Source organism: Pseudophryne corroboree, chromosome 1 (genome assembly GCF_028390025.1).
Source record: "Pseudophryne corroboree isolate aPseCor3 chromosome 1, aPseCor3.hap2, whole genome shotgun sequence".
Classification (NCBI taxonomy): domain Eukaryota; kingdom Metazoa; phylum Chordata; class Amphibia; order Anura; family Myobatrachidae; genus Pseudophryne; species Pseudophryne corroboree.
This window is the reverse complement of record NC_086444.1, coordinates 515364976-515389038: the sequence shown is the minus strand read 5'-3', so window position 1 is coordinate 515389038 and position 24063 is coordinate 515364976. Positions and strand designations below refer to the sequence as shown.

The 24063-nt window shown below is 45.9% G+C and overlaps 1 protein-coding gene across 1 annotated transcript in view; it reads left to right on the top strand.

Moving 5' to 3' along the window:
• Positions 1-23631, top strand: part of LOC134896596 (zinc-regulated GTPase metalloprotein activator 1-like) — a 227316-nt gene extending 203685 nt beyond the window's left edge. Inside the window, exons 15-16 of the mRNA XM_063913930.1 lie at positions 6761-6884; positions 15176-23631. Coding sequence (XP_063770000.1) covers positions 6761-6884; positions 15176-15234 — 183 coding nt within the window. The 3' untranslated portion in view covers positions 15235-23631. The remainder of the gene's footprint in view (positions 1-6760; positions 6885-15175) is intronic.
• The last annotated feature ends 432 nt before the right edge of the window (positions 23632-24063 follow it).

The window sequence follows — 24063 nt, the reverse complement described above, 5'->3', positions numbered from 1 at the left end:
ATCCTTTATTACTCAATTTAATAGAGCTGCAGGAGATATTAAAAGGATAATTACTAGAAATTCGGCGATTTTGAAATCAGATAAACTACTAGAAACGTCATTGACTGGAAGGAATCTAGTTATTTTCAGAAAAGCTAATTCTCTCAAACAGAAACTAGCACCTAGTTTATTTACTAGAAGATCTAAAATTGCTGGAGAGAATTTATTTAGTTTACCTCCAAAACCCATTGGCTTTTTTAGATGTGGGAGGGATAGATGTACCACTTGCTCTTTTGCTGAAAATAAGTGTAATCGCATTAAGTCCTTCAGTAGATTAGAAGAATTTGAGATAAAGGGCTTTATGAATTGTAGGACTAATTATGTGATCTATGTTATACAATGCAGATGTGGGCTGCAGTATGTAGGCCGCACTATTCGTCCTCTCCATGAAAGGTTCATGGAGCATAAAAGGAATATAACAAAGAATCTCAAAACCCATAGTTTATCTAACCATGTTTATATGTGTCAGAAGGGTAATTTGAGTGGCCTAACTATTAGAGCAGTAGAACACATAAAACAAACCATGAGAGGTGGGGATAGATACAGAAGGCTTTGCATGCGCGAAGCCTTCTGGATTTTCCAATTACACACTTTGAGCCCACATGGTCTCAATGACACAGTGGAGCTCAACACCATTTAACCCTTCTATTATTAGTTAGGGGAGTCCTATTTATTTTCCTAGGGGTGTTTGGGGGTTTCTCAAGGGATCCTGGTCAAGCTTTTAGTAAATTATGAGATTGATGAGATTGGGTGGGCGGTTTTGGATCCACCTTTTCTTCAGGCAGGTCGAGTGTAAATCATCTCTCTGTTCCTGACTTAGATGTGGATCCACCCGCTCATTCTGCTTGGTTGTTTATTATATCCAATACACTATTGGGTAGTTTTATTGGTAGTATGGAATTAAATTAATATCATTATGACAGATGTATTATTTAATTGTCTTTCTAGTGTTTATATGGGTTACGTCTATTCATTATTCAGTGGTGGGGATAGGGATATTATTGTCCCCGTGGGGCCTGTTTCTGGCCCTTTTATAAGAAAACCATTATTCTGATATTCGAGTGTTTATAAAGATCGGGTAGGTGGGTTTGGTCATCATTGTTTAGAGGTTTTGTAATATACATTCCAATATCCTTTTCTCCTTTGATATTGATATGGATCCATTTATGTATCTGTGGAACATTGATAATGTTTCGTTATGATGTTTATTCCATTCAATATGTTAAGATGCTTCTAGGGCTGTTACTGTCTCTTTAAAAGGTAATAAAGTGTTTTCTGTCTGGCCAAGATATGTCAGTATCAAATTGCCATATTTTTTCCCCCCTTCTTTCCCCTATTTTGGATTCATCCAACATATTGTTAGTCAATATGTACATATATTTTTTTATGAATGTCATGATGTATTTTCTTCATATCATAATATATTTTATTTTTATTTTTATTTTTATTTACTTCTTGATTTTAATTTTATGTGTATATTTTACTTTCATTTTTAAATATATTATATAAATACATGTTATATTTTATATGTAAGATTATATTGCTGTCTCCTCTATTAGATATCTATCTGCCTTTTTGTTTATATATAGTCATTTTTATTATTATATATATTTATGCTATAATGATGTAAGAATATATTAATTATTTTGTGCTAAATCGATTTAAAGGAAGTATGACTATGTTTTTAAATAAGACTTATTTGTATATTTTAGTATATGTGCCTTTAGATATTATACACACACACGTTCCTAGTATTGAGCCAAACAGGTGGATACTCAGGTGACTGCACTTATGATTTAATTAACTCCTGGTCCCTAAAAGAATGGAGACTGGGTGGTAACCGAATCTTTTCTCCCTCTGAGGAAACGACCAGTGTACGTAGGTCGAGAAACGCGTCAGGGTTTATTCGGACTTGGGATCCCGGCACTCTCCATTTGTGCTTTGGATATTCATCACAATTTCTGCACCGCACCAGTGGATCCGCTTTCACCACAGCCACCTGCAGTGGTCCGCCTTGCTAAACGGGGACCGTGGCCGTCATCTATTCCACTCAGGAGTTTGCGGTACAGCCGTCTGGTGCATGGTGATTTTCAGTGCCGTGAAGCTGAACGCATCCGGATGCGGTAAGCGGCTATTTATTGAAAGATTCCATAAGTGTGCTTTAGGGAGAGCGGTAGACGGAGCCGCTGTAAAGCACACTGGAAGACGGATTTCTATATACAAAGCTGCTATCCTTTTGGAATATAAAGTGCTGGAACAAGCAGCACATCTGTTATCTGATAATCCAATATAAGTGATTTTCCGGATTAAATAACTTTTTAGAAGTGAATAATTTGCAAAAAAAGTTATTTAAACACAAATTGATGAACTCATTGCTCTAAATAGAAGGAGCGTTTGACTGCCTAATTTGGAATCCATTATTGCATTAAATGGACTGTAAGCTGGAGGATCCCATTTGTTCATAATTTTATGTTTTATCAATTACACATATATATATAATATATTGTATTCCTTGTGCAGTTTTAATTAAATATTGCTAATTCAGTCTGCTTGCGCTCTCTACTCCCTTGTTTTTTTTGTTGTCTTTGTAGGTTTGCTAATACCTATACTTTTGAGAGCAGCGAGCAGCATATCAGCCTAGGCTCTTAGAGGCGCCTTTATTTTCTCTTTTGGAGTTCTTCTGTTATTGAGCTGGTGGCTACAGGACCAATAGTTGAGCAGGGGGCGTCAATTCTGGATCCCCAAGTGGGTCCTTCTGACTACGGACGCAAGTCTGCGGGGTTGGGGTGCGGTGCTGGAGCAACACTCTCTCCAGGGTCAGTGGACCAATGAGTAATCTCTCCTCCTGATAAACATTCTGGAATTGCGGGCAGTGTTCAATGCCTTGAATCTTGCACTGCCTCTGATACAGAACAGGCCTTTTCAAGTGCAATCAGACAACGCCACCACAGTGGCATACATAAATCATCAAGGCGGCACTCGAAGCCGCATGGCAATGGTGGAAGTGTCAAAAATCCTTTGTTGGGCGGAACGCCATCTGTCAGCAACATCGGCAGTGTTCATTCCTGGAGTCCTCAACTGGGAAGCGGATTTCCTCAGTCATCAGGACGTACACGCCGTAGAGTGGAGTCTTCATCAGGAATTCTTTGAACTCCTAGTGGACAAGTGGGGTCTCCCTGATGTAGACCTGATGGCGCCTCGACACAATCACAAAGTTCCGGTCTTCGGATCAAGAACAAGGCATCCACAAGGAGCGTTCGTGGACGCACTGGCAATTCCATGGAACTTTCGGCTGCCATACGTGTTCCCTTCAGTGTCACTCCTGCCCAGGGTACTATGGAAGTTCAAGCAAGAAGGAGGAATACTACTTCTAGTCGCTTCAACACCCAGACATCCTCATTCAGGACCCTTGTGGTCTACCCGGACCTTGCCAGGCTGGCTTTGAAGGCATGGCTCTTGAAGCTTCACTCCTGATGGCCAAAGGATTCTCTGAGGCGGTTATCCAAACTATGCGGAAGGCCTGCAAACCGGCTTCGGCGTAGATTTATTATAGGGTCTGGAATTCTTGCTTCACCTGGTGTGCTGCTAAGAATTCCGATGCATACAAATTCAGAACTGCCAGTCTTTTGGCTTTTCTGCAACATGGCCTAGACTTAGGTCTTCGTCTAGCCTCCCTCAAGGTTCATATTTCTGCCTTGTTGGTGTTGTTTCAGAGAAAAATTGCGTCTATTCCTTACATTCATACTTTCACTCAGGGTGTTTTACGGATTCAGCCTCCCTATGTCCCTCCTGTGGCTCCATGGGATCTGTCTGTTGTCTTGGAGACAAGAGTCTCCATTTGAACCTCTTGAGTCTGTGGACCTTAAATGCCTTACGCTTAAGGTCGTGTTTCTGCTGGCTATTGCCTCTGCTAGGAGGGTGTCGGTCTTAGGCGCTTTGTCCTGTTGTCCACCCTTTCTGATTTTTCATCGTGACCGGGCAGTTCTTAGAACTCGCCCCGGTTATCTACCTAAGGCGGTGTCATCTTTCTATCTTAACCAAGAGATTGTGGTTCGGTCTTTGGATGTGGTGTGGGCTCTCCGTATTTACGTGGAGAGGACTGCCTCTCAGGAGGTCAGATACCCTTTTTGTACTCTTTGGTTTTCACAAACGTGGCTGGCCTGTGAATAAGCAAACCTTGGCCAGATCGATTCGAATGGTGATTGCACAAGCATATGCACAGGCTGGTCTTCCAGCTCCTGCTGCTATTAAATCCCATTCTACTCGGTCTGTTGGACCTTCTGGGGCGGCCCGCTGAGGCGCATCCGCTGAACAATTGTGCAAGGCGGCTACGTGGTCCACGGTGAACACGTTCATTACGTTCTATGCCTTTGATACTTCCGCCTCCCAGGATGCTTCCTTTGGACAATGGGTTCTTGTGCCCACTACGGTGCGTCCCCTCCCATAAGGAACTGCTTTAGGACATCCCCGATGTATTCCCTATGGAACACAGTGTACCCTGCTGCAGAAAGGGAGATTTATGGTAGACTTACCATAGTTAAATCTTTCTGCGAGGTACACTGGGATCCAAAGGGCGCCCACCCTGATGCACTTAGCTTTTTTGGGTTTGTATGGTATTAGCCGCTGGTCCCTTCTCCTGTTGTGAGAATGTGGTTCTATGTGACTAACATCTGCCTTCTTTTTACCTGCTACATGCCTTGAAATGGTTAACGAAACTGTGCTCCTGTGTTCGGAGGCGGGGTTATGGAGGAGGCCATGCAATGCATCCTGTGAACAGTCAAAGCTTTAGCCTGTTGGTGCCTCTGGATCAAGAGCCAACTCTACACCCCGATGTATTCCCTGTGGAACCCAGTGTACCTCGCAGATTTAACTATGGTAAGTCTACCATAAATTTCCTTTTTTCAGTTTACTAATGTACAGTTGGTTAATTATCTTTTATCTTATTAGTTACCTGGCACAATAATTTCTAGAATCAATTCTATGTTGGTTACACAGCAACCCCTGTGTAATAATGACAGGCAGAACTCACAGCGGTTCCTGTCCCTTTCCTCTCCCCTACACTCTCAGCAGAGCTCTACTTGCTACTACTAATATTGATAATGCTCATTCACCACTTGGACATTTTGGGCCTGATTCTGGGTTGAAGGGATTGCTGTGCACAGGCGCAAACGGTTAGTTTTGCATACACCACATGCACAGATGCGATTTTATGGATTTTTATGTATCTCTGTTCTATTATCAGATGGACAGAACTTTCTGTCCGTATAATTGGTCATTACAGGGCGGCAACATTGTGAGCATAGGGATCCGCCCTGTCTCGTGGAAGTGTCGTGGGCATATTCCATGGGATTCTTAGTCGTGCGTACAAGAAGGGAATCCTGCTTCGGACATCTCTTGCACTTAGTATGGGGTTGGTGTAAGTGCTGATACTAATTATGATGGTTGCGGTGGCTGGCATAAAATCATTGGGTGGCATGGGGTTTCCACTTGCAGAGGCCCTAAGCCCACATTAGCTGAACTCATTCTTTCATTAGCATTAGGTTGAGATCTATTCATGAAGCAGTGGAAAGAGTGGAGAAGTGAGCCAGTGGGGAAGTTGCCCATGCTTTTAAATGACATTTGTCAAGTCCATTCTATAAAATTATACGTAGCAGCTGATTGGTTGCCATGTGCAACCAATCAGCTGCTATGTATAACATGTGCAACTTCTCCACTAGGTCACTTCTCCACTCTTTTCACTGCTTCATGAATAGCCACCTCAATCTGGCTAATTCGTCTGCCCACTATTACAGCCAGAGTCAGCCCTTGTTAGAGCAGTTGCTACTATAGTTGCATGTGATCAAGTCATAATTACAGGCATACAGTATACAGTATGTTCTACAGGGGATGTAGTTATGTGACCGACCCCTGCATCCCGCCCGCTCGAAATCCCGACAGTCGGCATGCCGACCAGCAGGGACTATTCCCACTCCTGGGTGTCCACAACACCCATAGAGTGGGAATAGAACCTGTGGCGAGTGCAGCTTGCCACTGAGCCAGCAGGTGGCGAGCGCAGCGAGTCCGTTGGGGGGGCTTCATTGCGCTCGCCCCCCTCCCCTCCATTACCCCCGCCGGCATTCTGCTGCCGGGATCCCTGAGTCTTTATACTGACCGCCGGGATCCCCAGTGCCGGTAAGGCATACCCAACCCTTCTACAGGGCTGCATATATCTATCTGCAACAACCAGCAGATGGCACAGTGGAGTACATGGCCATCCTCTTCAGTTTAAACCTGCATCCAGACATAAACCTCTGGGTAAATTTACTAAGGTGGGAGATTTTTAGAACTGGTGATGTTGCCCATGGCAACCAATCAGATTCTACTTACCATTTATCTAGCTGCTTCTAGCAGATAATAGATATAATCTGATTGGTTGCTATGGGCAACATCACTAGTTCTAAAAATCTCCCACCTTAGTAAATTTCCCCCATGGAATGTTTTTTGTTTGAGAAATAAAGAATATATACTCTATTTGTAAGTAGCATTTATTTCTACATTAGTAACACCTATAGATATCATTAGTACTATACAGAAAATCGCATTTTTGTGATTATGTACATTGCTATTTCTAAACCTTTTTTGTTTTTTAAAAAACTAATGTTTTGGCTCCTGTAAATATAAATGTCCCCAATATGATGCAGATATGAAGTGTACAGTTACAGGGTCTTCTGTGTCTGAGCAGGGTCTGGTGTCAGTGGAAGATAAGCCTCATCAAGCGATTGTACAAGGAGTCCACGAGCTGTATGATCTGGAAGAGACGCAAGTGATCTGGCAAGGGGAAAGACTGAATCGCATGGTGTTTATAGGTACATATTGTCAGCCAGTTCTCCTCCATAGTCATTTTATAACACCCAGGTGCATTGCTGGTCCTTGCTTTCACAATGCTAATTGGAAGGCAACCTTGGGAGTATTCCTGATGTCCATTTATGGTAAATACTTGAATATAAACATAGTAAAAATAAAATAATTATTATGTCCAAAAAGGACTAAACCAAACACCTCATTAGAATTGAAATAGTACCGAAAAATAACATTTCTCTAACTTCCTAGTGGATACTGGGAATGTACTTTAGTACCATGGGGTATAGATCGGGTCCATTGGAGCCTGGCACTTTAAGAAATCATTAGTGTGTGCTGGCTCCTGCTCTCTATGCCCCTCCTAGCAGACTCAGTTTAGAAAAATGTGCCCAAGGAGCCCGGTGCATTCTCTGGAGCTCCAGAGAGTTTTCTTTAGACTTTATGTTAGTTTGTTATTTTCAGGCAGCACTGGTTGGCAACCAGTCTGCCTGTGTCGTGGAACTTAGGGGGGGGGGGGGCGAGCCAACTCAATATAGAGTTAATGGTTCGTATCCCCGCTGACAGGACACTGTGCTCCTGAGGCACTGTTTCTCATGCCCCAGGGTGTGAGCCCTCGCCGGCAGCATGCCGCCACCCCTAACAAATGCCGAATAGACGTGGTGCTGTTAGTACTACACCGGGATCCCAGTTAGCGGGTCCCCGGTGACAGTGGTGGCGTTAGGGCGCAGCGGTCACTGGGCCTCGAGCTGTGGTGCCCGCTGGGGACCCACACTGGCGCAGAGTAAAAGGGGGATTCTCTCTTTTTACACAATATGACATAAAATGCCAGTATAATCTTTATAGGAACGTGCGCCATTCAAGGGGCGGGGCTTCCCGGAGAGCGGGACCAGAAGCTTAAAGGCGCCATTTGCTGCTGCTGCTGACTACATGCTGCACGCTGAGACTGCTCCTCCACAGAGGCCACTGAGCCACCGATTATACTGGTACCAGGGGGTCTGATAGAAAGGGGGGAGCATATATACAGCGGTTACACCGCTGTGCTAATAGCAAACATCCTCTCTGTGTCACTCCATTTAGGGCTGTCAGGGCTTATTGTGCTATTTCACTAACGTGTTGTCACTGCACTATGTTTTCTGCTGTAAGCATGTCTGGGGAAAAAATCTGTGTGTCCCTCTTGCAACACCAAGTTTACACCCTCTTCACAGGGATCTCTACTATGTACCCAGTGTTCTCTGCCTTCACATGGTAGTGGCTTGCAGGAACCTGAATGGTTATAATCATTTACAACTATGATTACTAATATAAATTCAGAGTTAGCTGCTGCAAAGCAAGAAAGGCAGACCCTGAAACAGTCTGTAGATGATTTCTTGGTTAAGCCTGCTGACCACAGACATTAGAAAACAACTATTCTTCCTGTGGTGCTGCACTAATGAGGCAGCACAAGATAGTACAAAAATAGGTCACCAAACCTAAACATGCATAGACAAATAAAAAGGTACAATCTCACTTTGCACTCCAAATTGTCCAATAGTATGGCTGATTCTCAATGTGGTGGTTCCACAGTGTAATCGAATGGAAAAGGTTGAATGTGCAGATAGTCCCAATCCAAATGAGAAGATCCTCTTCCTCTAGCACACAACAACTTGAATAGTATCTTACATGTATGCTTACTTGAAAGAAATGGGTTTGAAGCACATAAAGGTTTCTTTTGGGCCTCCAATTAAGGGGGTCATTCCGACCCGTTCGCACGCAGCGGTTCTTTTCTGTGGTGCAAATGGGGCGTAAATGCGCATGCGCGGCGGACGTATTAAGCACGCCCGTCGTTGCCTGGTGACGATCGTCGCCGGGCAACTACGCCGCCAGTGACAAATGTGATTGCAGCAGCGATCACAAGAAGATGGACAGGCGGGAGGCGTTCCGGGGCGGATACTCACCGTTTCCAGATGTTTTCGGGGAGTGGTAAGAAAAACGCAGACGTGTCCAGGCGAACGGAGGGCGGATGTCTGATGTCAAAGCCGGGACCTGCATCTCTGGATCCGTCGCACAGGGTAAGTAGGTAGCATAGCAGGGCTGCACAAGCGTTCGCAGCCCTGCTATGCTAAAATACACTCCCCCATAGGCGGAGATTAGTTGATCGCACCAGCAGCAAAAAGTTGCTTGGTGCGATCAACTCGGAATGAGGGCCTAAGTTCTCTCTGGATATAGATGGAGGCTGAACTCAAATGCTGCAGATGTTATATGAAGTCCACTGGAAGATTTCCCTACGTACACCGTGGGTGGAACTGTGTTTGCTTACAGTATTACACTATTGTATATTTGTTCTTTTTAATGTTATTATCATTGGATGACGTGCCATTTGATTACACTGTGGAACTATCACATTGAGAATCGGCCATACTGTTGGACAATTTGTATGCGTAAAGTGAGATTGTACCTTTTTCTTTGTCTATGCTGACCACAGACAGTCTACTCAGCCCCCTCTGGTGGTCTCTAATAAATGCACACTCCCACAGGTACTCCAGTCTGATACTGAATTACCACAGTTAGATGAGGGAGAACTGGAGGTGGAAGATGATAATGCTCTGTCCCCGGGGGTTGAGGCCCTGATTTATGCTATTAGAGAAGTCCTCAACTTACAGGATAAGGAGGCAGAACCAGAAGAGGAATTTTTTTTTATGGAAAACCAAAGTCCTCTGTCACCTTCTCTATCTCAAAAGAATGAAACTCCTTTTCTAAAGAGGCGTGGTTAAATCCTGACAAGAAATATATTACTCCTGAGAGGTTACTAAATTCCTTTCCCTTTCCTGCTGAGGATAGGAAAGTTTGGGAAAGCCCACCGTCCGTGGATACTTCAGTGTCTAGGCTGTCACGTTAGATCGTACTGCCTGTACCTGGGGCTATCTCCCTCAAAGACCCAGCTGATCGTAAAATTGAGACTACTCTCAAATCAATCTATGCTGCAGTGGGCGTAGCTCAACGCCTCACTATTGCTTGCGGCTGGATATCTAGGGTCATTGTTAAAGGATGAGATCATTACACTACTGCAGCATATCCAAGATGCTGCAAACTTTATGAGTTAAGGAATTATGTCCCATTAATGGCCGTACCACGGCTATGGCTGTCTCGGCTCGCAGATGCTGATTCCAAAAGGGGTGTTGAGATCCTTCCTTTTACAGGGGATGCCTTGTTTGGAGAAGAACTAAACAAGTGGATATCTCAGGTGACGGCAGGTAAGTCTACCTATCTGCCGTCCGCTACACCTCCTGCTAGACGTCCCTAGCCTGGGACCTCTCTGCAGTCCTTTTCGTGTGGCAAAATTCAGAGGCAGAGCCAGAGGTGCTTCCAATGCTCCTAAAGGAACTTGTGGTAAGTCCCGTAAACCGGCAGCTGCTGGAGCTCTGGACAAGGCCTCCGGATCCTCATCCGCAAAGCCCTCCACGTGACGGTTGGCCCCAGCAGCAAAGCGACTTCCAGGTAGGTGCTCGCCTTCAGTACTTCGCCCATGTGTGGGCAAAGTCCTGACGGGATCCTTGGTGAGGGAGCTCATATCCCAAGGATACCGGCTGGAATTTCAGGAACTTCCTCCTCTCAGATTCTTCAAGTCGGCCTTACCAGCTTCACCTGTAGCAAGAGTTACCTTGCAAAAAGCAATGCAAAAACTGCTTTCCACAGGAGTTATTGTACCAGTACCACCTCCGCTGCACACAAAGGGATTTTACTCAAGTCTCTTTGTGGTTCCGAAGCCAGACGACTCGGCACGGCCGATCTTGAACCTCAAATCTCTGAACCCGTATCTTCGCGTGTTCAAATTAAAGATGGAATCCCTAAGGACAGTGATCTCCGGCCTGGAGGAGGAGTTCCTGGTATCTCTGGATATCAAGGATGCATACCTTCATATCCCAATATCGCCGCCCCATCAGGCTTACCTTCGGTTCGCTATACTGTATCAACACTTCCAGGCCTTACCCTTTGGTCTCTCCACAGCTCCAACGATATTCACAAAAGTCATGGTGGAGATGATGCAGCAAATGCGCAAGATGGGAGTCAACATAGTCCCATACTTGGACTATCTCCTGATAAAGGCGGTGTCCAGGGAACAACTGCTACACAGCATCGACTTGACAACTCGCCTGCTTACGGATCCTAAATTTCCAGAAGCCTCCCCTGGAACCGTCTCAGAGAATTCAGTTCCTGGGAATGATCCTAGACACGGTATCGCAGAAGGAATTCCTTCCGATGGACAAGGCCTTGACTATCCAGACTATGATCCGCTCGGTGCTCAGACCACGCAAAATCTCGATTCATCTTTGCATTCGATTGCTGGGCAAGATGGTAGCCTCCTATGAAGCAATACAGTACAGCAGGTTTCATGCACGTCCGTTCCAGCTGGATCTGCTGGACAAGTGGTCAAGTTCTCACCTGCACATGCACCAGAGTATAACTCTTTCGCCAAAAGCACGGATCTCCCTGTTGTTGTGGCTACAAGTCTCTCACCTTGTGGAGGGTTGGTCTTTCATCACCCAGTTTTGGACCCTACTGACAACAGATGCCAGTCTCAGGGGTTGGGGTGCTGTGACCCAGGGGGCCCAGTTCCAGGGGAAGTGGTCAAGTCAGGAATCTGCCCTTCCCATAAATGTCCTGGATTTTACAATGCTCTTCTGCAGGCATCCTATCTCCTTTGGAATCAAGCCATCCAGGTGCAGTCGGACAACGCCACAGCGGTGGCGTAGATCAACTGACAGGGAGGTACAAGAAGCAGGGTGGCAATGCGAGATGTGTCAAGGATACTCCTCTGGGTGGAAGCCAACACAAGCGCTATCTCAGCCATATTCATTCCAGGAGTGGACAACTGGGAAGCGGACTTCCTCAGCAAGCAAGAACTCCATTCGGGGGAATGGGGCCTTCACCCTCAGGTGTTCCAACAACTGGTGCACCGGTGGGGCTGTCCGCAGATAGACCTGATGGCTACTCGTCTCAACAAGAAGCTCCGTCGTTACTGATCCAGAACGAGGGATCCGCAGGCTGCAGCAGTGGACGCTCTGACGGCGCCATGGAACTACCAGTTCGTATACCGGTTTCCTCCAATCCCTCTCAATCCAAGAGTTCTAAAAAGACTCAAAAGGGAAAGAGTTCAGGCAATTCTCAATGGGCCTGGGACGCCGGCCTCCTGACCATGTCTGTGCAGGAACCATGGCCTCTGCCGCTACTCAAGGACCTTCTTCAACAAGGACTGTTTGTCTATCCAGACTTCCTGCCGCTACGTTTGATGGCTTGGAAGTTGAGAGAGAGATCTTAACTAGAAATGGTCTCCCATCCAAGGTTATTCCACTATGGTTCAGGCCTGTAAAGTGGTCACGTCAAGCCATTACCACCGTATCTTGAAGAAACATGTCTTGTGGTGCGAGGGTAGAAAATATCCTGCGACATGGCCGTTTTCTGCTTTTCCTGCAAGCAGGTGTGGCTAAGGGTTCCATCAAAGTTCAGATTTCGTCTCTCTATATTCTTCCAGAAACAACTAGTGGTACTCCCAGAAGTATAGACTTTCCTAAAGGGTGTTCTTCACATTCAGCCACCCTTTATCCCTCCCACTGCTCCGTGGGATCTCAATGTGGTCTTGACTTTTCTCCAGTCGGACTGATTTGAACCCTTACACAGTGTAGACTTGAAATATCTAACGTGGAAGACAGTCACGTTGCTGACTTTAGCCTCTGCAAGACGTGTATCGGAATTGAGGGCCTTATCCTGTTAGAGCCTGTATTTGATATTTCACGAGGATAGGGCGGAGCTCAGGAATTTCCCACACTTTTTTGCCAAAAGTGGTATCTGCTTTTCACATTAACCGATAGTGGTTCCGGTACTGTTTGACACATCGGTTGCTCCTGTCAAAGTCGAAAAATATCATGATGCATACCCCTTGTACTAACCCCTCATGCACATGCACGCTGCTCGTGCACCTGTTCCCCCGTGCGTACACATACTCGCAAGTTGCGTAAGATCGCTCCGGCGATCGTGCGCATGAGATGTGTATTTACGGCAGGGTTTGTGAGCGTGTAGCGTGCGACTCGATCGTAGCATATTTAACCCAAATAGTGCATTTTGTAGTTAATATTCCCCTAGACCATGTCAGCGAGTATGATTAGTTTAAACTGTTCCTGGACAGAGAGATTCCTCTTTGCATGATAGGAAGGGTCAGATAAAGGTTGAAAGGTGGTGTCTAGTATCCAGCTGTAGAGTATTTTAAGAGTAACATTCCGGTGTTAGTTAGGAAAGGATCGCTCGCTCCTGCGTATGGTTATGTACAGAAGTAGATTATGAACATTAACTGTATTTGCTGTAAATTACACATGCGGCGGGAATCCTGAGGATACCTCCCACCAGAGCAGTTGGGGAAAGACACAGCCCACCTGTTCAAATCCACCTATGACCTTTGCTGTAATGTAGAGACACATCCCTGTGTCCAATGAACAATGAGATTACAGGTACAATTGTATTGTGAATGTATGTTGTGTATATAAAGACCACTGTTGCCTGGCCAGCCTCATGTCTCTGAAGGCTTTCTACCTGAACAGCTGAGGACTGGATTCCAGGTCGCGCATGCGAAAGATTCCCCACGTATGTATATTCTCTGTAGCCATTGTTCGTCTTATTCTCTGTTATTCTGTTAGATTTCTGTGTTAGCTTGTAGTGTATAACTTGTATTGTTTTCCCCTTTTTCTCTGAATAATCCACGGCAGTGTTAGAGCTGCTGTGGTTTTAACCAAACCCGGTGTTGTGTTTTCACTTTCCTGCAAAGGGCTCTCTTAGCGTCTCAATCGCTCAAACAGCATACACATTGTTAAGGTTTTTAAGCGTTACATCATTACAGTATTTGGCTACTAAGGTTTAGAGTATAAGCATATTCTTACTGTATTTTATTAACAAGGTTTAAAGGTTATCAACTGTGTGTGCGCCCGCTGTGTGTATTCCGTACACTCAGCGCAGCGTGTGTACGCCAAGTGCGTACCACGTGCGGGACTCTGTACGCAAATAGCGTACAAAGTGCGTAGCACGTGCACGTGGTCTAGCGGCCATAGCGGCTCCACGGAAATAGTGTATAGCTTTATGTTTGAAGATAATAATTAACATTATCACTCCAAAGTCCTTGGACGTTGTGAGTGCTTTGAGGATTTACGTCAAGAGGACAGCTTGTAACAGGCAGTCTGACTCCCTTTTTGTCTTTTATGACGCTACCAAAATTGGTCGTCCTGCTTCTAAGCAGTCCATTGCTCGTTGGCTCAGGTTGACCATTCGGGTGTAGTATGGTATGCCGGCGGTCGGGCTCCCGGCGACCAGCATACCGGCGCCAGGAGCCCGACCGCCAGCATACCGACAGTGTAGCGAGCGCAAATGAGCCCCTTGCAGGCTCGCTAGGCGGTTTTGCAGGGGTCTCGGCACTCTCCCACCCTTTCTGGGAGCATTAGGACTTCCCCATGGTACTAATGTCACCCCAGTATCCACTAGGACGTTAGTGAAAATAGGAATTTAATGCCTGCCGGTAATTCCTTTTCTTGTAGTCCGTAGTGGATACTGGGCACCCGCCTCAGTGCTTCGAGGTCCTGCTTACCTGGTTGTAAGTGTTCTTGGTTGGGTCTGCTGTTGCTGTCCCTGTTCCATGTTTGGATAGCATTGCTATCCTTTGTTAGTTAGCGTTGCTTCCTCTGTTCTGTTTAGCTCTGCTATCTTGGTTATTGTTGGGTGTTGGTTCGTTACCTCACCGCTATTTGTATTTATATCCTTCTCTCAAAGTATGTCCGTCTCCTTGGGCACAGTTTTCATAGACTGTCTGCAGGAGGGGCATAGAGGGGAGGACCCAGCACACACTGACTGATTTCTTAAAGTGCCAGGTTCCAATGGACCCGATCTATACCCCATGGTACTAATGTCACCCCAGTATCCACTACGGACTACGAGAAAAGGAATTACCGGTAGGTATTAAATTCCTATTGTCTGGGTTACAAAAACTTAAAATGCCATTCCTGCCAATAGACCTTAGGAAGTATCATGAGAATTGCGTAGGTCACACAAGGGCCCGTCGTCCAGTACATATCTGAACTGTGTACAGGTAAGTCACATAAGGTCCCGTCATCCAGCATATATCTAAACTGCATAAAAGGGCATGTCATCCAGCATGTATCTTGACACACATTTTGTTTTAGTTTGGTTTACATCCAACAGTGCTGTAAAATCTTTCTGCCTTTTGACATGACAGTATTTTTGCCACTGTAAATTTATAACTACATGTCTTATCTTCCAATCCCAGGTAGACATCTGGATCAGGACATTCTGAAACAGCTGTTTTTATCTGCTCTGAAAACATAACCATTGGTAGAAGATGAAGTCCTCATACTGGACCAGGGCAGTCGGGCATTTCTTGTACAACAAGGTGTTCTTTAGAATCACTGTTGTTCAGAAACAGTGCTACATATTTATCTATTGGTATTTTTGTCACTCTTATAAATCTTACATGAAGAACTGTTAACTTTGTCCACTATATACTTGAAGACTTTTTGAAGACATCCCCCAGGAAAGTCTCAAAAGGGGCAACCATGTGTGAGCTGCAGGTGGGCATGTTGCTCCTACGGTATCTACCCTGTGCTGGGGGATAGGACTGGGTATATTTTTAAAAATTGTGGTACTACGGTGAGTGATGTAGTCTCCTCTCCGCTTTAGTAAATAAGTGTTCTGCCGAGATAATTTATTCACTGTTTTATTAAGTCACTATGTAATGTTTCAATTTACCTTAGACCAGGATTCAATATAAACATTACATTCATGTAGTAAATGTAAATAGGCAGAACAATGAATGCACTCACCTGGTCACAGTATTGGCAATCCTGGATATTGATTGTACTGGGGTTTGATTCCCAACATTTAGGCCAAGGAAGAAAAAGGGCTCCGCTTTCAGAAATGTATAATTGTGGGCAGAAAGCCAAGTAGGCTTCCACTTTTATGAACAATACAGAGTTAAGTAATATTTGTTTTGTTATTATACTTTTAGAGTAATACAAGTACTATATTGGCCTTATGTAGGTCTTAAAGCACATTGTGTATGGTAGACGCAGATTGGAAAGATGAGGATAATGCTAGCCATACATCAGAACAATATTGTTCTAACCAGTCTACTAGTTGGATGAATGGCTGGAATGATAATCTGGCAACCTTTTGCTCTCTCATGTCAAAAAATGTTCAAAAACAGTTGTTCCAACTATTTGGGAAAATCAAGCATGTTTGATTTTTCCCAACTAATCATTGTAGTGTAGGGAGTAAAGTTAAATTTTCTCCTTAACTGAACAATAAGCACTAGTCCACCTACAGTCACAGTCACCTCTTACAGTATGACAGCCCCTCTGAGAGCCAGTAACGCTGCTGCTGCCTCTCTGCATCCTCCTGGCCTGGGCAACACTAGAACTATGGTTTGGGAGATTACTGCTTCTGATGCCGAGTGATGTGAACCGCTACTGCAGAGGGGGTGAGACAGCAGCTCTGCTAGTTAAACCTGGTGCCACATCTGTTTTATCCATATTGCATTCAGCTGGTGCTTGTCTGTTTCCACATCAAGTTGAGGACATGCCCCCCGTGCGGCATCTGTGATATTCCAGCAGCACCGCACGTCCCTGTCCAACAGCCCTGAACTGCTCCATCTTCCCTGTATTTCTCATGCATAAGTGACACTCTACCCATGTGTATTTCGCATATCACCCCTACGCCATGTAAAGGTGGCCATACACCCGGGAGTGAGTGTGGGGAAGGGATGGGGAGTGAGCTTATTACTTAATATGTCCCCACCATACTGCCTTTCACCCGTGTAGTATAGTACCTGTCCCCCTCTCCCCTTTCACCCTCTGTGCCTATATAGTACTTGACCCATCAACCTATACACCCATATTGTACCTGACCCCTCTCCCCTATGTGCCCATATAATGCCTGATCCCTCTCCCCTATGCCCCCATATAATACCTGACCTCTATCATCTGTCACCCTGTGTGCCCATATAGTACCTTACCCTTCTCCCCGTCACCCTGTGCAGCCTTATAGTACCTGACCCTCTTGCCCTGTCACCCTGTGCACCCATATAGTACCTTATTTTTCTACCCCATCACCCTTTGTGCCCATATAGTACCTGACCCCTCTCCCCCTGTGCACCAATATAGTACCTTAACTTTCTCTAACGTCCTAGGGTATACTGGGATGGTCTTATTACCATGGGGTATAGATGGTGTCCATTGGAGCCTTGGCACTTTAGAGTGTGCTGGCTCCTCCCCTCTATGCCCCTCCTGCAGACTCAGTTTAGAAAAATGTGACCAAGGAGCCGGGTGCATTCTCTGGAGCGCCAGAGAGTTTTCTTCAAAAACTTTAGTTTATTTTCAGGCAGCACTGGTTGGCACCAGTCTGCCTGCGTCGTGGGACTTAAGGGGGGGGGGGGGGGGGGGACCGGTACCAACCTCTTGAAGGGTTAATGGTCCGGATCCCCGCTGACAGGACGCTAGCTACTGAGGTGTTGTTTCACTCCAACAGCTTGCCGCAACCCCTAACGGAGCTGAAGATGCTGGATGGTGAGTACAGGAATCGGGGTCCCGGTTCAGGTGGCTGCATAAGGGCATGGAAGGCACTCAGCGCTGTTGGCTGTGATGCCCGCTGCAGATAGCCACACTGGTGCTGACACAGAAAAGGGGTTTTAACCGCTCTTTCTGTAAAACTGTGAGCCTTGGCAGTATAAAGAATACAGGGACACTGCACACCATTATGGGGGCGGGCTTCCCGGAGAGCGGGACCAGAGGCGCCATTTTTTGCTGCATCCCAGTCCAGGCTGCAAGCAGTGAAGCACTGCTCCTCTAAGGCCCTCAGAAGCACCTTAAACTGGTACCAAGGGGGTTTGTAGTAGGGCGGGAGCAATATATTGTTTGTTGCAATTAGTTACCTTAGGTTCTAGTAACTGCTCGGCAAAGCACTGCTTTAGCTGTTGAGGCAAGAGTGTAAAAGCTGGTTTCTCCCTCTCTGTCTCACTCCATCCAGGCTCTCTGGGTTACTGTGTTATTTCTCTGCTCCTGTGTGTATGTTCTGCTGTATAAACATGTCTGGCAAGAAAGTTGTATGTCAGTCCTGTAGCACAAAGTTTTCCCTTACTCCAGGGGGGGTCTCTGTTGTGTACTCAGTACAGTCTCCCTTCTCAGGGAAGCAGCACACAGGAACCAGAACAACTGGATTCAATTAAGGGGATGATTTCTAACATCTCATCTGAACTGGCTACTGCCAGGCTGGAAAGACAAGTGGTTAAAAAAAATCTATGGATGATTTTATGGTTCACACTTCAGACCTCAGACCTGCTTAGCAACCTCTTCTGCTAGTTTTACAGAAACGAACGCTGCCCCATGTGCTCCAGTCTGACTGCGATGACGAGATGCCAGATTTGGAGGAGGGGGAAGTTGAGGCTACAGACGCAGGTTATTGTTCCAGTTCCTCCTCTGTTCCAAACCAAGGTTTTTTTACAAGCCTGTTTGTGGTACCGAAACCAGGCGGTTTGGTAAAGCCAATCTTGAACCTCAAGTCTCTGAACCCGTACCTACGGGTGTTCAAGTTCAAAATGGAAACTCTGCGAGCGGTGGTTTCTTGCCTAGAAGAAGAGGAGTTCCTGGTATCCCTGGATATCAAGGATGCGTACCGTCACATCCCGGATTTGCACTGCAGGACAGCCACTTCCAGTTTCGGGCCTTGCCTTTTGGTCTCTCCACGGCACAGAGGCTGTTCACGAAGGTGATGGCGGAGATGATGTTACAACTCCACGTGTTGGGGGTGAACATCATACAGTACTTGGACGATCTCATAAGAGCTGTGTCCGGGGCTCGGTTGCTGGAAAGCATCGACCTGACTACGCGACTTCTCACAAATCACGGGTGTATTCTCAATCAACAGAAATCACACCTGGAACCATCGCAGAGGCTACACTTCCTGGGGATGATACTGGGCACGGTGTCTCAGAAAGTGTTCCTTCCCATGGACAAAGCCTTGACAATTCAGTCTATGGTTTGTTCCGTTCTGAAACCACACAAGATCTCGGTGCATCTTTGTATCCGCCTACTAGGCAAGATGGTGGCCTCCTACGAGGCAATTCAATACGGAAGATTCCATGCCCGTCCGTTCCAGCTGGATCTGCTGGACAGATCGTCAGGGTCACATCTCCACATGCACCAGAGGATATCACTTTCACCAAAGGCAAGGATTTCCCTGCTATGATGGTTACAGGTCTCCCACCTAGTGGAAGGTCGACGGTTCGGATTTCAGGCTTGGATTTTGTTGACGATGGATGCGAGCCTCCCCGGTTGGGGTGCTATGACCCAGGGGGCTCATTTTCAGGGAAGGTGGTCGCCTCAGGAGTCTTCTCTTCCCATAAACATTTTGGAACTCAGGGTGACTTACAGTGCCCTTCTGCAGGCCTCTTCCCTCCTTCAACATCAGGCCATTCAGGTCTAGTCGGTCAACGCAACGGCGGAGGTGAACATAAACCGACAGGGAGGAACAGAAATGTGAGGGGTGTTCAGGATACTCCTCTGTGTGGAACGCAACGCCAGGACCATGTCGGCCATATTCATTCCTGGAGTGGACAACTGGGAAGCAGATTTCCTCAGCAGACATGATCTACACCTGGGGAAATGGGGCCTTTACCTGCAGGTGTTTCAGCTGTTGGTTCAGCAGTGGGGCTGCCCGCTGATCGACATGATGGTTTCTTGGCTTAACAAGAAGCTGAGTTGTTCCATAGGCTGCAGCGGTGGACGCTCTTACAGCGCCGTGGGTTTACCAGTTTATATATGTGTTCCCTACAATTCCTCTCATTTCCAGAGTTCTAAAAAGAAAATGCATGCAGGCAATTCTGATTGCCCTGATTTGGCTTCGCCAGGCCTGGTACGCGGACATCCTGGCCATGTCCCTCGAGGAACCCTGGCCTCTGCTGCTTCAAGAAGATCTTCTTATGCAAGGGTCATTCGTCTATCCAGACTTACCACGGCTTCATTTGACGGCATGGAAGTTGAAAGGGAGATTTTAGCCAGGAAAGGGCTACTCGCCAAGGTTCTCTCAACTATGGTCCAAGCTAGGAAGGTGGTCACGTCTAAGCATTACCACCGCATATGGAAGAAATGTTTCTTGGTGTGAGGGTCGACAGTATTCTACTGTGGATTTCCATCTTGCCGGTTCTTACTCTTCCTGCAGGCAGGTGTGGATATGGGCCTACGTTTAGGCTGCATTACAGTTCAAATCTCAGCCTTGTGTATCTTCTTCCAGAGGCAGTTGGCTGTTATCCCAGGAGTCCAGACGTTCTTGAAAGGTGTCCTTCGTATTCAACCGCCCTTTGTACCTCCCACGGCTCCTGACCTTTCTCCAAATGGATTGGTTTGAACCTTTACACAGGGTGGACATGAAGTATTTGACTTGGAAGACTGTCGTGTTATTGGCCTTGGCTTCTGCAAGGCGTGTCTCGGAAATTGGGGGCCTTATCTGGTGTTCTACGAGGATAGGGCAGAGCTCAGGACTCGCTCGCTGTTTTTTCCTAAGGTGGTGTCGGCGTTTCACATCAATCAGCTGATAGTGGTTCTGGTGGTATCAGACACGTCAGTTACGCCATAGTCTCTGGACGTGGTTCGGGCTTTGAAAATTTATGTCAAGAGGACGACTTGTCACAGGAAATCTGACTCGCTTTTTGTTCTCTATGACGCTACCAAGATTGGATGTCCTGCTTCAAAGCAGTCCATTGCTCATTGGATCCGTCTGACAATCCAACAGGCTTACTCTTCGGCAGCCTTGCCGCTGCCGAGATATGTTCAGTCCCTCTCCACATAGTCGGTGGGTTTTTCATGGGCGGCTGTCCGTGGTGTCTCGGCTTTACAGTTATGCCGAGCAGCTGCTTGGTCTGGTTCGAACACGTTTGTGAAGTTTTACAAGTTTGATACCTTGGCTACAGAGGACCTTCAGTTTGGTCAATCGGTTTTGCCGGGGTCTCAGCACTCTTTCACCCGGTCTGGGAGCTTTGGGACTTCCCCGTGATACTAAGACCATCCCAGTAACCCCTAGGACGTTAGAGAAAATAGGAATTTTAATACCTACCGGTAATTCCTTTTCTCGTAGTCCGTAGGGGATACTGGGCGCCCGCCTCTGTGCTTCGTTTGTTTCCTTCAAGCGTTGTTTATTGTGTGTCTTGTTTGAGTCTGCCGTTGCTGTCCCTGTTTTCCTGTTGTGGTTAGCGTTCCTATCCTCTTGTTATGTAGTGTGTTGGTTCGTTTACGCACCATTTTCTAATCTGTTTTCCTCTTCTCAAAGTATGTCTGTCTCCTCGGGCACAGTTTTCGTAGACTGAGTCTGCAGGAGAGGCATAGAGGGGAGGAGCCAGCACACTCTGAATAATTTTTAAAGTGCCAAGGCCCCAATGGACCCCATCTATACTCCCATGGTACTATAGGGGTCATTCCGAGTTGATCGTAGCTGTGTAAAATTTAGCACAGCTACGATCAGGCACTCAAACATGCGGGGGGACGCCCAGCACAGGGCTAGTCCGCCCCGCAATTCAGTGCCGCCCCCCTCCCTGCAGAAATGCAAAAGCATCGCACAGCGGCGATGCTTTTGCATCTCAGGAGTTACTCCCGGCCAGCGCAGCACCTGCGGCTGGCTGGGAGAACCTCATCATCACTGCCCCGGGTCACAGCGGCTGAGTGTGACGTCACGCAGCCGCCGCGGCCCGCCCACCCAATGGTCCGGCCACGCCTGCGTTGGCCGGACCGCGCCCCCTAAACGGCGGCTTAACGCCGCCGTCCAGCCCCCTCCCGCCCCCTGCCTCAGAGGCGATCGCTAGGCAACTTTGGCCGTCTGGCATGCGCCGGCGCATGCGCAGTTCCGACCCGATCGCTGCGATAAACTGCAGCGAGCGATCGGGTCGGAATGACCCCCTAAGACCATCCCAGTATCTCCTATGGACTACGAGAAAAGGAATTACCGTTGGGTATTAAATTCCTATTTTCTCTCCCATCACCCTGTATGCCCATATAGTATATGACCCCTGGTATCCGTTCACATGGTCGACCATGTTATGGTCGACAGTCATTAGGTCGACCACTATTGGTCGACATTGACATGGTCGACGTGGACACATGGTCGACACATGAAAATGGTCGACACGTGAAAGGTCGACACGTGAAAAGGTCGACATGAGTTTTTTAACTTTTTTTTCTTTTGGGGAACTTTTCCATACTTTACGATCCACGTGGACTACGATTGGAACGGCAATCTGTGCCGAGCGAAGCAGTAACGGAGCGAAGGCACCATGCCCGAAGCATGGCGAGCGAAGCGGTGCACTAATTGGGGTTCCCAGTCACTTTACGCAGAAAACGACACCAAAAAAGTTAAAAAAACTCATGTCGACCTTTCATGTGTCGACCATTTGCATGTGCTGACCATGTGTCCATGTCGACCATGTCAATGTCGACCAATAGTGGTTGACCTAATGACTGTCGACCATAACATGGTCGACCATTCATACCGGAACCATGACCCCTCTCCCCCTGTGCACCCATATAGTACCTTACCTTTCTCCCTCATCACCTTGTGTGCCCATATAATACCTGACACTGCCTTATGTCACCTGGGCACACATGACACCCCCTCTCCTGTCATCCTGTGTGTCCATATAGCGCCTTACATTCTGTGAGCCTATATAGTGTTTGATACCCTGTATGGCCATATATTGCCCCCACACCCTTCCCTCATCAACCGGTGTTTTATACAGTTAATAAAATGTATGATGTATGCACAGGGTGATTCAAAAGTTGCAGTACACCCTTTTGTTTCAAAAACTGTGCAGGAAATGGGAAAACTGAATACTCCGGTAAGGCATGGGTGAGGTGGGCTATCTTTTAGGGTATGTACCGAACATGGGCGCCATCTTGAAATCGGCCATCTTGAATCTGTCAGTTTTCCCATTTTCTGCATAGTTTTGAAACAAGAATGTACTGCGACTTTGAATCACCCTGTATATTAGTGTATATATATGTATATATATATATATATATATATCTATAGCACCATAACTTTTTTAACTGTATACATTTTTTTTTCCAATAATGTCCCCTAAAATGTCAATTTCTTTAAATGATCAAATTAATCAAATAATAAACACCCAGCTCTTATTCAGTATATCATTTTAGTAACAAATAGAAATTATTTACATATAATAAACAAAAACAACAATTTTGGGGGCATTTTTTGAAAAATAAAATAAAAAATAAAAATTAGCCAGTTAAGGGGTTAACAGTGCCTGCAGTTTAAAAAGTAATAAATAACTACACATACTGACGTTCAATTATTTTAACAACCAAATATTTATTTAAAACTTCATTAAAACATGCTGAAGTAGGCAGACACTGTCCGCCTACTTCTGTGACATCACAAGTTGGAGAGAAGTTGGATGATCTGATGAAAAAGTTGGTTAGGTGTATTGGGCACCATTTTAGTTGGACGGACAAGTTGAAAAGTTGGTCAGTTGGAGAAAGTTAGTCTGGTGTAAGGTCTGCTTGAGAACTTGTATGCAGAAATACTGTATATAACAAATTCTAAAACTTTGTGCTCTTTATACAATCTAGCATTTATAGAGAATGCAATGTAAAATGTACGTAAATAAGTTCATCTGCAAAATAAAAACCTTATTCTGTTTGCTGCACGTCTGCACTGCTGTTATAACTGCTTCAGAACTTTAATTTGTCCATTTATTGACAATTATAAGATGTATGTGTTTGTCCTGACTTTGGGGCACGTACCAGCACATTCCTGGTTTCTGAAAATATTTAGATTAAAATTTTTATTTTGCCCAAAGTCAGACCACGTAAACCTGGTGCAGATTTCTAATTGGAGCTGTCCCTAGTTGTGGTACGGGGAAACTGCACAAGCTGTTAGCACCATCACAGGGTGCTATAACCTATGAGGTGGTCAATTCACTAGTTGTTCTTATTACAGTTGACAAGCTTATAAAATGATCTTGTTTATCTTTTTAAACAACATTTTATTCAGTTTGTGAGAGACAGTTAGTCAAAGACCTATGCAGAGGTCCACAATAAGCAAAGAGAAATAACCATAACAAACATGAATTACATATAGTAAAGGAGAATGATGGTC